Source organism: Parambassis ranga, chromosome 12, assembly GCF_900634625.1.
Source record: "Parambassis ranga chromosome 12, fParRan2.1, whole genome shotgun sequence".
NCBI classification, from domain to species: domain Eukaryota; kingdom Metazoa; phylum Chordata; class Actinopteri; family Ambassidae; genus Parambassis; species Parambassis ranga.
In genome coordinates this window covers 15,831,850-15,844,825 of record NC_041032.1, presented here as the reverse complement: position 1 = coordinate 15,844,825, position 12,976 = coordinate 15,831,850, and the positions used below count along the sequence as shown (strand labels likewise).

Below are 12,976 nucleotides of genomic sequence, written 5' to 3'. Positions count from 1 at the left end.
TTCAAATTTATTAGATATTCTGTTATGTTCCATTGTCTAGACCTTCAGTCACAGCGTGAAAGCCGTGAAAAAGAAAAAAAAGGAACTAATTGTATTACATTCACTACTAATTCCCCTGAATGTTGCCTTATCAGAAAAGAGAATACACTGTGAATCTTTGTCTTTCAAAAAACATAAAAGAAAGAAAAAAAAAATAAACAGTAGATTTTTGCAAGTGCTTATTCATGATTACAATAAAGAAAACAGTATTTTGGACTCGACCTGTTCCCTAAGCTTCCATCCCTCCCCTCGCAGTCAAACCTCGCTGACATCACACAGCCTGTTTCTATCCTACAGGGCGTCTCCCGTCAACATCAGACTCGCTCAGACCTCTCACTCCTCGGCGGCACACCCGAGGTCGAGCTGAGTCCAGTCTGATTCTGAGGAGAAGAATCCGACCCTTTTTAAAAAAAAAAAAAAAAACCAACAAATAAAGGACATTTCCCTTCTTGTCTGATGCTTCTGGAAAGCACTAAAATAAAAGCATGCAGTTTGTTTTAGTGAAACCATTCGTCCTGTTGCACTGCTGATGGAATGGGTCCATGTCATGCGTGTGCAGGTGTGAGAGTGTGGAACATGTCAGCGGTCCTGCATGTCCAGGCCCTCATCTGTGCAGCTGTACATTCATAAGCATGGATGAGGTAAACACACACACGGCCTGCTCTGACAACAGCAGCTTTAAAAAGTTACTGAACGTACAGTATTCAATGATAAATCCCATTCATGTCAGTGTTTGTATGTACAGTCTGTCTATTATAAAGTACACTTATCCTTTACACACACACACACACACACACACAGATAGGTTGGAGGAAAACCTAAGACCCGATCCGAGCTACACCTTAAAAACATTGATTTCTGCCGGAGCCTGACAGGGTCGAGTAAAGATGCTCTTTGCTGTGATAAACCTCAAGCCAGCTGAAGAAAAGCAGTGATGGAGGAAAACGGCGCCACCTGCTGCCAGATCGAGGCCCAACACCGACTGCAAGAGTCTTCATTTAATCATTCAAAAAAAAAAAAAAAAAACTCACTAAACATGATGGAAAGAAAGAAACGCCTGCCAATCCACAAAGATCTGCCAGGACCCATCAGCTGAGAGAGGAAGCGGTAGTTTGACAAAGATATAAAAAAGAAAACTACCTCAGTTCATGCACGCAGCAACGCACACTCTCATCCTCATTTCAGATTTAAAAAAAAAAGAAAAGCTTCCACGGAGGCCGTGACCTCCCGTTAAAGCCCTCGCCAAGGAGAAAGGCCATGCAGCGACAGCGTGAGGCCGGACGCCTCCGACTTCTCAATCCCGAGAGCGACAGTCCTTTAAGAGTGAAGGCAGCTGAAAACACACACTAACACACACACACACACACACAGAGACAGGTGTATTGTACAGACTCTCCCAGAGGGCGCCAACCTGCTCTCTAATCAACACAGAGAATCTGAGTGAAGCTGCATTGCAGCGACTGTACACATGCAATGACAGTTACAGTGAGGAGTCGCTGTTGTCCACATGCACTTGTGAGGAGGAGGAGGAGGAGGAGGAGGAGGAAGAAGAAGAGCGGGGGAGGTTTGGATGTGTGTGGCCAAAACACAAGCAAAGGATCATCTACCATGCATGAACGTTAAATCTGAACCGTGAAAACCCGGCCTCAGAAAGTACAAAGAAAACATCAGGATTCCCGACAGACTGCCCGACAGCGGGGACGGCGAGACAGATGACACGTGAGGGGGGGGGGGGGGGGGGACGAGGGTCAAAGCGGAGACAGCTATCATACAGGGGGACGGGGGACGGGGGCGATGAATGGTCCAACACTTGCTGAAATCACACCAAATTTTTTTTTTTGAGGACTAAAAACAACATTCTAATGAATTTAAAAGGCTTGACTGTCTGAGTCACGGTTACACACCTGAATAAAAACAAAGCCCATCGTAATAATCAACTAACAATTACATGTCAGGCAATTTAAGTTCTGTGCAAAGAGTTTTTTTTTGTCTTTTCTTCTTTTTATATGTATGCAAAAATCCGTGTTTTGTTTTCTGACTGAACAGGAGGCGTGTGGTTGAGGGGGGGGGGGGGGGGGGGGGGGGGGGGGGGGAGGATCTGTACAGTACTGTTAACCAATCGTGTCAAACCCCCCAATGAATCATGTGAGACAGGAGGAGAAGAGGCGACGTCAGGGCCGCTTCCTTAGCGTTGGTGGGTGTGTCTCTGATGACATCATCGTGACAGGGTTTGGTTGATTTGCCTCATTGCTCATGAGCAGCACTGGTGCCTCGAATCGGACCTGTTTTACGCAGCTGAGGGTAGAAAAAAGAAAAAAAAAAAAACAATCAGCAGTGTGTTCGGTCAGTGTTCACAGGGTCTCTGCAGGTTACCGCTGTCTGACATGTTGACATTTTATTTACAGAAGTAAACTGACGAGAGAAAAACTCACAAATTTACTAAATACACTTGAAAATTTGGATTTTTTTTTGGAGGTTTGTATATGTGTTAAACTTCACAAAAACAATATTAGTGTTTTATTTATAATATTTGGGAGAAAAAAAAATGTAAAAAGTCTTTTTCATTCATTTAAAATGTTGTAATTTAACATGATTTTAATAAATGAGGGAGTTCTTCATAAATGTACGACCTGCAGACGTCATATTCAGCGTGTTAGTTATGAATGTGAATCCAGTTCAGTCACGATGACAAAAACAAAGAGCAGTGAGCTGAAGCAGCTGGAGGAAGAAAATGTGAATGAAAAGGACAAAGACGAGCTGATGAGCATCAAGCAGACGCCGAGCAACATGCTGCTCTGAGGTAAAGCTCATGAGTTATAAGCAGAAGAACAGGGTGATGAGATGAAGACGTTACAGATGTGAACACAAAGTGGATTCTTTTCAGTGGACAGACGGTGAGGAGGACCCATGCAGCGGCTCTGAGACTTACTCAGCCTGACTCTAGTGTCTGACTACAGCGACGGGCCTCTACTCGTCTGTCGCAGAGGTGCCTCGCACGTCTCCTTTCTGACGCATCTGATGTGACATTAAGGAGCAAAAGGGTTAAATCCACTTCACCATGTGTGCCGCGCCGCCTCCTGTTCAATGAGCACACCGACAGGAAGGCAGCGTTTCTCCGGTATAATTACCTCCTCCAGCTCTTTCTGAGTCTCCTCCTCCATCCGTCTGATGTCCTCCATGGTCAGACCCACCCACTTGTCGATCCAGCAGAACAGCTGGCGGTGGAAGTTGGTGAAAATACGCTTTTCTTGCTGTGGGAGAAGAAGGACAAGAATGAAAACGCCGTTTCTGAGGTCAGAGGTCTCTACTTGCAGCCATGATTGTGCAGTTTGTATAGAGGTGCAGGACTTAAAGGGACCAAGGTTTTACCCTGTGGATGAAGTTTTCCACTTTGGTCTGCAGACCCCACCATCTGAACTTGACAGTGACCAGTTTGTATGCACACATGTAAGGACAGTCTGTCTTCAGCTCGTTCTGTGGGGGAAGAACACAGCGGTGACCACAACATACAACCCTGAGGGTCCAGTGTGTGTCTGTCCAGGTCCGGTACCTTCCACTCGGGGCCCAGGGGCCCTCTGCCTGTCTTGGTGGACTGGAAAAGAGCAGGATCTTCTTCTTGTTTATAATCCTGGAGGAGAAAATAAACATCAGTCTGACCACAGCTGATTAACTTCTAAACGTTACCTGTAAACTGTTGACCCCTGAACACTGAAGATTCAGCAGCACGGTATATTTTCCCTGATACTCCCCCAGCAGCCTCAAAGCCCAGCCCTACCCCCCTGAGCAGGAGGCTCGCCATGCTGTTTTAATCCACCCACTGTGCTGGGAAGGCGAGTACCTGGAGCAGATGGACGTTCAGATTAAGCTGATCCACTTATGTCATTACTGTGGAGGAGCTGGAGGAAGAGACTCCAGCACGGCGGTGACCCACCTGGATCCTTTTAGAGGTTCAGGTGTCACAGAGCGACCCCAGCAGAACAACACGTCTGTCAACAGACGGCGTTTGACACCATGAGAGCAAATCAAGCGCTGCACACATGGATCCTCATCTCCTCTTGGTTTTTGTCTCATTTGTTTGTGTGTTATTTGCTGAGCAGCAACACACACACGGTGGCAGAGATAAATGCACGGAGCAGCTCCACAGACTCACTCACAGACCATCTGCTGGGAGCTGCAGAGTCTTTCTGCAGAGCACTGGATAAAATCAGCTGATCACATCATGTATAAAAGTCTTGGAAACGGTGACCTGGATAAACAGAGAAGGTTTCTAAACCCAGCTCCTGGTAACAGTTTGTAAACGCATGGATTATTGTATGTCTTCATCTCATCGAGCTGACCTTATACATTTTTATCTATATCTTTATCTCCAGCTGCCAAAAGCTGCAGTTCCCCTCACAGCCTCTGGGGGGCAGGCTACACGGTGAGTCCATTCTCATAGATCTCCATGTCCAACATGTGCAACCTCACAGCAGAAATAAACCTGTTTACGGCCTGTTTTGGTTTCTACTGCTCCACTAAGCTGGGTGGAGGGGGAGACCGACTCAGCTTCACTCAAATGCAGAAAAACAAAATCACCACAACAGAAAGTGATTCTGGCAAAAGAAGACATGAATAAAGAGCCTGCACAGTTATGACAGCGCTCCTCCTCAGGGTGGAGACATGCTGCTTTATAGATCAGGCTGGCTGTCGTGTTAGCACCACTGATCCACTCACTTAATACTGTATTGGCCCAAATATAGGATGACCCTGATCATAAGATGACCACCACTCTTCTCCTACAGTGTCACTGAGATCCACGGCCTCGGCTCCAGTATGATAAACTGGGCAGCCTGAGCCGTTTTATGGCCTTTGAGAAGTCCCTGTAAATAAACTGAAAACAGTCTGCCTCGCCTAGCAACCATGCAGACACAGTGTGAGAGGTGTCGGTGGTTTATGAAGGGCCCCCTCGGCTCTGAAACTCACCCCCGAAGCCACTTCGTCTCTGTTGGAGATGTCTATGGGCACGACCTCCACAGTCTTCCATGTCTGCTCGTCCAGGTCGTGGACCTGCCACACACACACACACACACACACAGAGACACACAAAGTAAGTTCACCTCATTCAAATCTGTGCTGAGAGCCAATCAAATCAGATTCAAATGCATCCACCAGGCAGAGGCTGAGGGGGGGTGCAGTGAGTCATGAGCGGTGTCTCTGTGAAAGGTGAACAAATGTTGATGCTGTATGGTTGACTTCCTGTTTGAATTACAGATGTTCCTGTTGCCTAGCAACCCCTCAAAGCAGTGTACTCTTCACCAGTTCAGACTTTGAGATCCAGCTGCAATGAATCTTGGGACAGGACGTCTCCTTCTCACTTACATTTTCTATTGTTCCCATGTCAGGTTTGTGCCACGTCTCGATCTTGATCATGAAGTCGTCCTTCATGTACTCGTTCTGAAAAAGCAGAGAGAGGAGGGATGAATGAAGCCCCTCCTGAACGGTCAGCTGACCTCAGAGGGCGCCATGAATGGTGGGGTAGTGAGGCTTACTTTAGCCCTGCAGCCAAATCCAATTAACAAATCAGATGTTTAGGCTGAAACCACACCGATGATGCAGAGGCCTATTTTTAACGGTAGTGACAGGAGCTATCTTTAAGGTGATGGACAGTTCCTCAAATTCAGATTTGAGGAACAAAGCCAGAGAGTTCCAACGTAAATAGCCCTGAAATGGTGTTTAATCCTGAGAGGGTTCAGAGAAAGCAGGAAGAAGCTCAGGGACTTACCGACCACAGATAGCATGTTTGTAGCGGGCTAGCAGTTAGCTTAAAGCCGCTGAAATGTGCGGTCAGAGCCAGAGCTCTGTTGCTGCATGTCACCTAGAGGATGCTGCAGCCCTGGAGGCTACTGTTGAAAACATGTTCAGAGTTTTAGAACCCCGTTCACTCTGGAAACTCTCCAGAGGGTCCTCTGAGGAACAGGAAGTCCGGATAGTGACAGCTTTCTGTATAAAGACAGCGTGTTCCCACAGTGAGGCAGATCAGATCTGCATCTTTCCTCCCACACACCACAGACATGCATTAAACTGGTGACTCTAATGTTTGTCCTTCTCCGTGTTAGCTCCGTGACTGACTGGTGACCTATCCAGCGTGTAATCTGCCTCTTGCCCTGTGTCAGCTGGGATTAGCTTTCAGGTCTCACTAATGAATGGATGTACTGAGCAGGCCGTTAAAAACAAAAAGACAACTCACCGTCACAACTGCAGACGAACACGGGATAAGGAGGAAGAACAGGGAGGAAAAAAAAAGAAGCATCAGTGTCGAGATCTGTGAAAAACTTCACAACAATGAACATCTTTCAGATTCCTCAGACTATGAAAGAAGGGGCTTACTTGTGCGACAGTATGGGTAGGCGTTCCAAGCCTTTTCGTGAAAAACTAGCGCTCCTTCTGGTGCAATCATCTTCACATAACCCGGGACTTTACTGCAGAAACACAAAGAGATTTCTAATGTACAACATTCAGTCAGTTCTGTGTGTCTGCTCAGACGTCAGCCCCTGTGTTGTGGGTGATTTTAGCTCTTGTCCAAACACTTTCAGTATTTCCTTTAATTTAAGGATCAGTCAGACAGAGGGGGGGCTGAAGGAGAGGAAACACCTTTGTTTCAGACTTCAGTCCTGCCTCCCTGCTACAGTTTCAGTGTAAAGCTGTGTCTGAATATTCCTGCTGTTTTACAACAATGCAGAGCGGTGATCGTCTCACACAGCCGACATCATCATCTGTTAACAGCCTCCTGATGTCCGACGACAAAGACGAGGACATATTTCAGCTCAGGTTGCTTTTTTTGCTGGTGGCACTTTATGCTTTTATGGTTTTTATGCACCACACCTGCTTAGGTTTCCTCCTAACAGACGGCAGCCTGACATTTTGTGCTTTGTGAAACTGAACCTACTGATGTGTGCTTATCTCTCCCAGACTTACCTCTTTAGATGGTATATTTTATGTGTGTACTGTCCCTTCTCGCCTTCCTTCTCGTAGGGTTCGTTCTTTAGCACCTCGATGCCTTCTCCTCCTCCCGTCTCATTCTTGCTGGCCTCAGCCACGGAGTACAGCTGCCCTACTTGATACTGACAGAAATGGGAACACAAGGAGAGAGACGGGACACACAGAGTGAGCCCACAGCCTTAACTACACTGAAAAAGTCTTTGGATTTACTAGAAGGACAGACAAGTCCTTACGGGCCTGCACAGGTGCTACAAGGAGGCAGAACCACACACAGACACTAGATGCTGCAGGGAGGGAGTTATTTGAAAACTAATATTAATAACTGAAGTGTGTGGAGAAGCCTGTTGCTTGATTTAATTCAGTGGATACCAGAAAGAGGCCTGGGGTCAAATAAAGACAGAAACTACAAAGTAAACAAACACAAAGCAAGCACTCTCTAACAAAGGCCAGTTTGTCGTAGGCTGCAGCCTGAGGAGAGAAAAACAACAGCAGAGGATGATGGAGGTAATAACACTCACCTCTTCCACAGAGACCGGCAACACTACACGGCTGAGAGGAAAGACAAGGAGAGGAGGGGCAGGAAGTGGAGAAAGAAAACAGAGGTTAGGAACTGTGGGTAAATTATCAGTATTTCAACAAAAGTAAACTCATGAACTTCACATTTTGTCACATGTTCAGTCAGCTGGGCTCCTCTCTGCAAACAGCACAATTATAGCTATAAGCACAGAAACAGACTCGACAGCAGCTCAGTATATGCGGGGCTGCATAACGTCTGATGAAGACATTCACTGAAACCACACCAACACCAAAAACGGACTTTCTCTCCTGGAGTTTCCTGCTCTCGCAGGGACCTCCTCTTCCTCCTCTCATACCAACCCCGGGCTAAGACTGGCAGATTCAGAGCCCCACCCTTAACCCAAACACACACTGATTGATGAAGCCTTCTGAGAGTGTGCAGACACACTTCATGCAGGGCACAACACATCTTTAATGTAAACAACTGAGAGAACATGATGAACAAATTAAGTGTACTTTCTAATGGTTGTAGTCATAAATAGGAATGTATTTTCTACTTTTAAACAGGTTTATTTGTCTGGGAGTTCATTAAAATAATATGTGTCTCCAGCATGACAACAAAGCCTCCGGGAACATCTGAGCAGTGTGTTTTTCTTCAGAAAACTCTGGCACTAACAATTATCCATCAGCAGATGGATCCAAACACTGCACACTGCAGCATCTGTGGTTTTGGCTCACACAGGTGTGCGCTGCACGGGGGGCTGACTTGTATGAAGGACGGTTTAGACCCAGATGTAGATGCAGATGTGTCAGTGCACCTTCAGACACCTGCAGCAGGTACTGAGACGTTAAGACACATCAGACGTATCTGATTTATGAGCAGCTTAATCAATTTTACTTCACTGAAACACAGCTAATCCATAGCTAGAAGGACGAAGGTAATATTTTTCAGCCCGATTGCAAAACATTGATTTCAACTACTCAAGTGTGATCATTAAAACTGAACTTACCTGAATGTCTCTACTGGCACTAGCACTAAAACAATCTATCAACAGAACTGTAAATACTGGAGGTTAAATGTACAGCAGAGCATTTTTCTGTCAATCATGAACAAGCCTGAGTTTCACAACACTGATAACAGCTCGCCCTGACATGAATTTATCTGCACAGGCTGCTCATAATGTACATTTGACCCTGTGCTGAACTGTTGGCCTGAAAGAAGCTGGCCATCATGACAGCAAATAAAAAGAATGGTTTCCCTCTCTGAAGATGGCTGAAGGCTGAATCTTCTGGAGACATGACATCAGTCACTGCCTCACCCATTCATGTCCCAGCCTGATAAATCTGTCCAAACGTGGTTTTATCTTCTCTCTACAGCACAGAACGTATTACAGGAGCATTTAAAAACAGAACTTGTGCAGACATGATCTGACAGAATGATTGTGATTTTTGTTCCATAATGAGAAAGCAGAGCATGAGCATGAGCTCCTTGAGAGTGTGCGATTGATTTAATGGTTTGCAAACAGCACGACCTTCCACATTATGAGTGAAGTATCTTTGATTTGTTATTTTTGAATTTCGCCTGGTGACTGAGAGCACTTTGTGAACATCCTACACCTCAAACACATTTCAAATTATTGACAACTGCTGGACAACGTCTGCCATGTTAGTGATGCATACAGGGGCACTTCGTCGTGCTACAGGTGGACATGGTACAGGATGTTGTTGCATGTCTCGTGCTGTCCACAGAGGCACCATTACTTAGATCAGGCCCATTACTATGCAGCTGCACTTAGCCTGATTTATACAGGAGCCAAATATATACCAAGACGGCAACAACTGAGCTTACATGGCATTCCATTGTCTCCTATGTGTTTAACTCAAGAATGACCCTGAAATAAAGCCAAAACTGCAGTTCCTCTAGTGTCCACTTGAGGCTGACTCCAAAAAAATCAATCTACACAGACATCCATGTTAAAACGAAGAACAATTCAGATCTTGAACGGCAACACTCAGCAGCTTTTGAGGGAATCATATAAAGGTGTGTCCATATTTACTTACAGTTTTTTATTAACCTGAGTTTTTACTAATAAATCACTAATCACCAGATCTTCCTGCTGACATATGAACGTGTCTCTATATCATTCCTTTGTCCCGCCTGTCTTTAAGTATTCGTCGCCACCATCTGCTCCAGTTTCATCCGCCATATTTTGAAGTATACAAAGTAAACAAACTGCAACTCCAAAGAGCGCCGCCTACTGTTTTGTTCTCGCTTCTACAAACACAACAAACACACACACACACACACACACACAACAAACACACACACACAAGATGCCAGTACACGTTTAAACCATAATGACAACATGTGTCATCGTCGGTCTGCTCCTCTGTGTAAGAACACACAAAAAAAACATGTGTGCACACAATCCTAACTTGTTGGTGACGTCATCCCCTTCCAACTTCCGTGGTTAATGTTAAAAAAAACAAAAACAAGCAGGACTGTTTTATGGCCCACCTCTCACAACAAGCACCATAGGTTAGCCACAGACACAAACAGGAAGCGTTTACTGACAATGAAGTGAAGTAAAACGACCGCTGAGCGGCCCCTGTGCAGGTTTATGGTCTGAAGTGTGTGTGTGTGTGTGTGTGTGTGTGTGTTATTAACTGTGCTAACGAAGCAGCATGCTATTATGTTAGTAACAGCCTCCTGTTTAAAGAGCTAATGTCTCAACAACGTAGTTAGCCAGCAGTTCCACAACACCACGGCTAGCTTGAAGGGTACAGCTGCTATATGGCAACGGGCCACACCGGAGGCTAACTCCCGCTTTGTTAACGCTAACGTGTGCTTCACATACGAGCGGTGTAACTTAGCTATTTCAGATATATATATATATATATATGCGAGATTTACAGGAGAACTCGGGGACTTGTCATGCTAGCAGCTAGTCGGCTAACTTAGCTTGTTAGCACTAATGGTAAATCCGTCGGAGAAGGAACCTTAATCTGTCACTCACGGGACCAAAGCTTAACATTACGGCACTTTTAGAGACATAACACACTGCTAACGGACTAGCCGCGTTCGAGTCGGTGATTTATTGAACCGCTAAAGTCCTGTTAACAGAGTCAAGCAACAGATTTAGTGCGTGTAACCAGAGCAGTCTTTTTAAATAACTCGTTTGCATTAAGACGCTAATTATCCCCTCTGCTGCTACAACTGACAAGCTAACGTTAGCTTGAACTAGCAACGCCTAAAAAAGACCGGTGTGTCCCGTTATCCACGTCTTGATCCACCCTGCTTAAAGCTGCCTTTTTGTCGGCTTCGGTGCGGTTACACACAGCGATCGACCCCAGCGAACGGAACACACATGTTTACACTACAGTACTCAGCTGCCGGACAAGAGGAAAAACTCCTCTGACTGCGCTAAAAGATATATTTTAAAAACACTTCACACTCACTATTCCTTGATGAGCACCATCTTCGTCACCCGGGCTGCGGCTGCGCACTGGGGGTCGACACCAGATAGAATTATCAACAAGTTAGTTCCGCCCTCCTGCTGGAATCTGATTGGCTGAAACGTCCACACCATTGTTCATATGCCATTTACTGTTATTAGCCTGTGTCCACCGGAGCCACAGAGAGAGAGAGAGAGAGAGAGAGAGAGTGTGTGTGTGTGTGTGTGTGTGTGTGTGTGTGTGTTATCAAGTTGACTTCTGTGCCACACATCAGAACCATGTGTGGCCATGTTAAATAAATAATAACAAACTGTTTGATCACACTTGTAATTTATGTTACAGCTGATGGACTGAAATAAGGACGGCTGGTTACAAGAGTTGTCCAATAAACACGTTTTTATTAAGGAATTACTGAAATTAAAAATTGTGTGTGTGTGTGAGGTGAGTGTGTGTTAACCTGTGAGCAAGAAAATCAAGAGAAAACAATTCAACAGAATTCTTTCACTGCACTATATATATGTATATGTATATATATATATACATATACATATATATATACATATGTATATATATATATGTATGTATATGTATATATATATACATATATATACATATGTATATATATATGTGTGTATATATATATATATATATATATACACTCAACAAAAATATAAACGCAACACTTTTGTTTTTGCTCCCACTTCATTCCAGATACACAATATTACCATTCCTCTCAAACATTGTTCACAAATCTGTCTAAATGTGTGATAGTGAGCACTTCTGCTTTGCTGAGATAATCCATCCCACCTCACAGGTGTGCCACATCAAGATGCTGATCTGACATCATGATTAGTGCACAGGTGTACCTCAAACTGCCCACAATAAAAGGCCACCCTGAAATGTGCAGTTTTGTCTCACAGCAAAATGCCACAGATGACACAAGCATTGAGGGAGCGTGCAATTGGCATGCTGACAGCAGGAATGTCAACCAGATCTGTTGCTCGTGCATTGAATGTTCATTTCTCCACCATAAGCCGTCTCCAAAGGCGTTTCAGAGAATATGGCAGTATCCTTTATGTCCTTCAGACATGTCCTTTATGTGCTTCAAATATGTCTAAAGGATACAGACATAGTAAATTGTCCAACACCTTCTGATAGGACTCTTTAAAGCCCAGACTCTTTAAATCTTATATTACAGTCCATGACCCACTGCGCAGAGTCAGGTATATTTGTCCTTAGTTCATATCTTTCATTAATGTTGACTGAACAGCCTGATGAGGGACACAGAGGTTCTAACGCAGCTTCATCTGCTACACATATATATATGTATACAATATATATATATATATATATATATATATAACAGCAACAACTCCTTGGTATTATTGCAGATACTGAGGAAGGACAGTTTGTCAGAGGCAAATGAGGAGACGATGAAGCAGAGGTCAGCGAGTCAGGGGACACGGTCTGCCAGGGCCAGCGTGGAGGACCTGCTGAAGGAACTAAGAAGGAAAACATGTGAGGATGAAGGCAGAGCGGCTCTAACACAGCAAGAAGCAGCAGCTACAAACTGTTTCTTTACCTTTTGTATTGTCTGTTGACCATGGAGTTACCTCACTTTGCTATTAAAGCTGTCGGAGGACATGTCTTCAGTGTCTTCCTATGAGTTATGTTCACATACATAATACATAATACATACCCTGATCACCAGCTCACTGCTTCATGATAGAAATTATGATTATATATTTAGCCTATCAAAAAAGATTCAGCTCATAATATGTTAAATATTCAGGTTAAGCATTTTTTTTCTGGCTTCTGGAGCCAGTTCAAAACTATAACTATATTTAAAAAATAGTTATTATAAAAATAAAATCAATACAAATACATGAAATTTTAATGTGATATTTCCCTTTGAAACACTGGAGGCACTTGCCAAATAAATTTTGGGGTCATGTTATCAATGTGAGACACTAAAAAGAATATTTTT

The 12,976-nt window shown here is 44.4% G+C and overlaps 1 protein-coding gene across 1 annotated transcript; it reads right to left on the bottom strand.

Annotated features, from left to right (window-relative positions):
• Window positions 1–446: 446 nt before the first annotated feature.
• On the bottom strand, window positions 447–11,039 carry pitpnb (phosphatidylinositol transfer protein, beta). The gene is made up of 12 exons (XM_028417909.1): window positions 10,993–11,039; window positions 7,536–7,566; window positions 6,994–7,139; window positions 6,406–6,497; window positions 6,266–6,273; window positions 5,398–5,472; window positions 5,002–5,085; window positions 3,590–3,667; window positions 3,409–3,513; window positions 3,168–3,290; window positions 2,969–3,054; window positions 447–2,334 (listed from the first exon to the last, which is right to left on the bottom strand). The coding sequence occupies exons 1-11, from the start codon at window positions 11,010–11,012 to the stop codon at window positions 3,007–3,009; spliced, it is 810 nt and encodes a 269-aa protein (XP_028273710.1). The 5' UTR covers window positions 11,013–11,039; the 3' UTR covers window positions 447–2,334; window positions 2,969–3,006.
• Between the last annotated feature and the right edge of the window lie 1,937 nt (window positions 11,040–12,976).

What these genes read in the sequence shown, in the direction of transcription:
- pitpnb (XM_028417909.1), bottom strand. Translation starts at nt 11,012, where the DNA reads ATGGTGCTCATCAAGGAATA. An exon ending in GAGACGAAGTGGCTTCGGGG is followed by an intron (nt 3,668 to 5,001) that starts GTGAGTTTCAGA and finishes TTTCTCCTCCAG; the next exon opens with GATTATAAACAAGAAGAAGA. An exon ending in TGGAAAACTTCATCCACAGG is followed by an intron (nt 3,291 to 3,408) that starts GTAAAACCTTGG and finishes CTTCTCCCACAG; the next exon opens with CAAGAAAAGCGTATTTTCAC.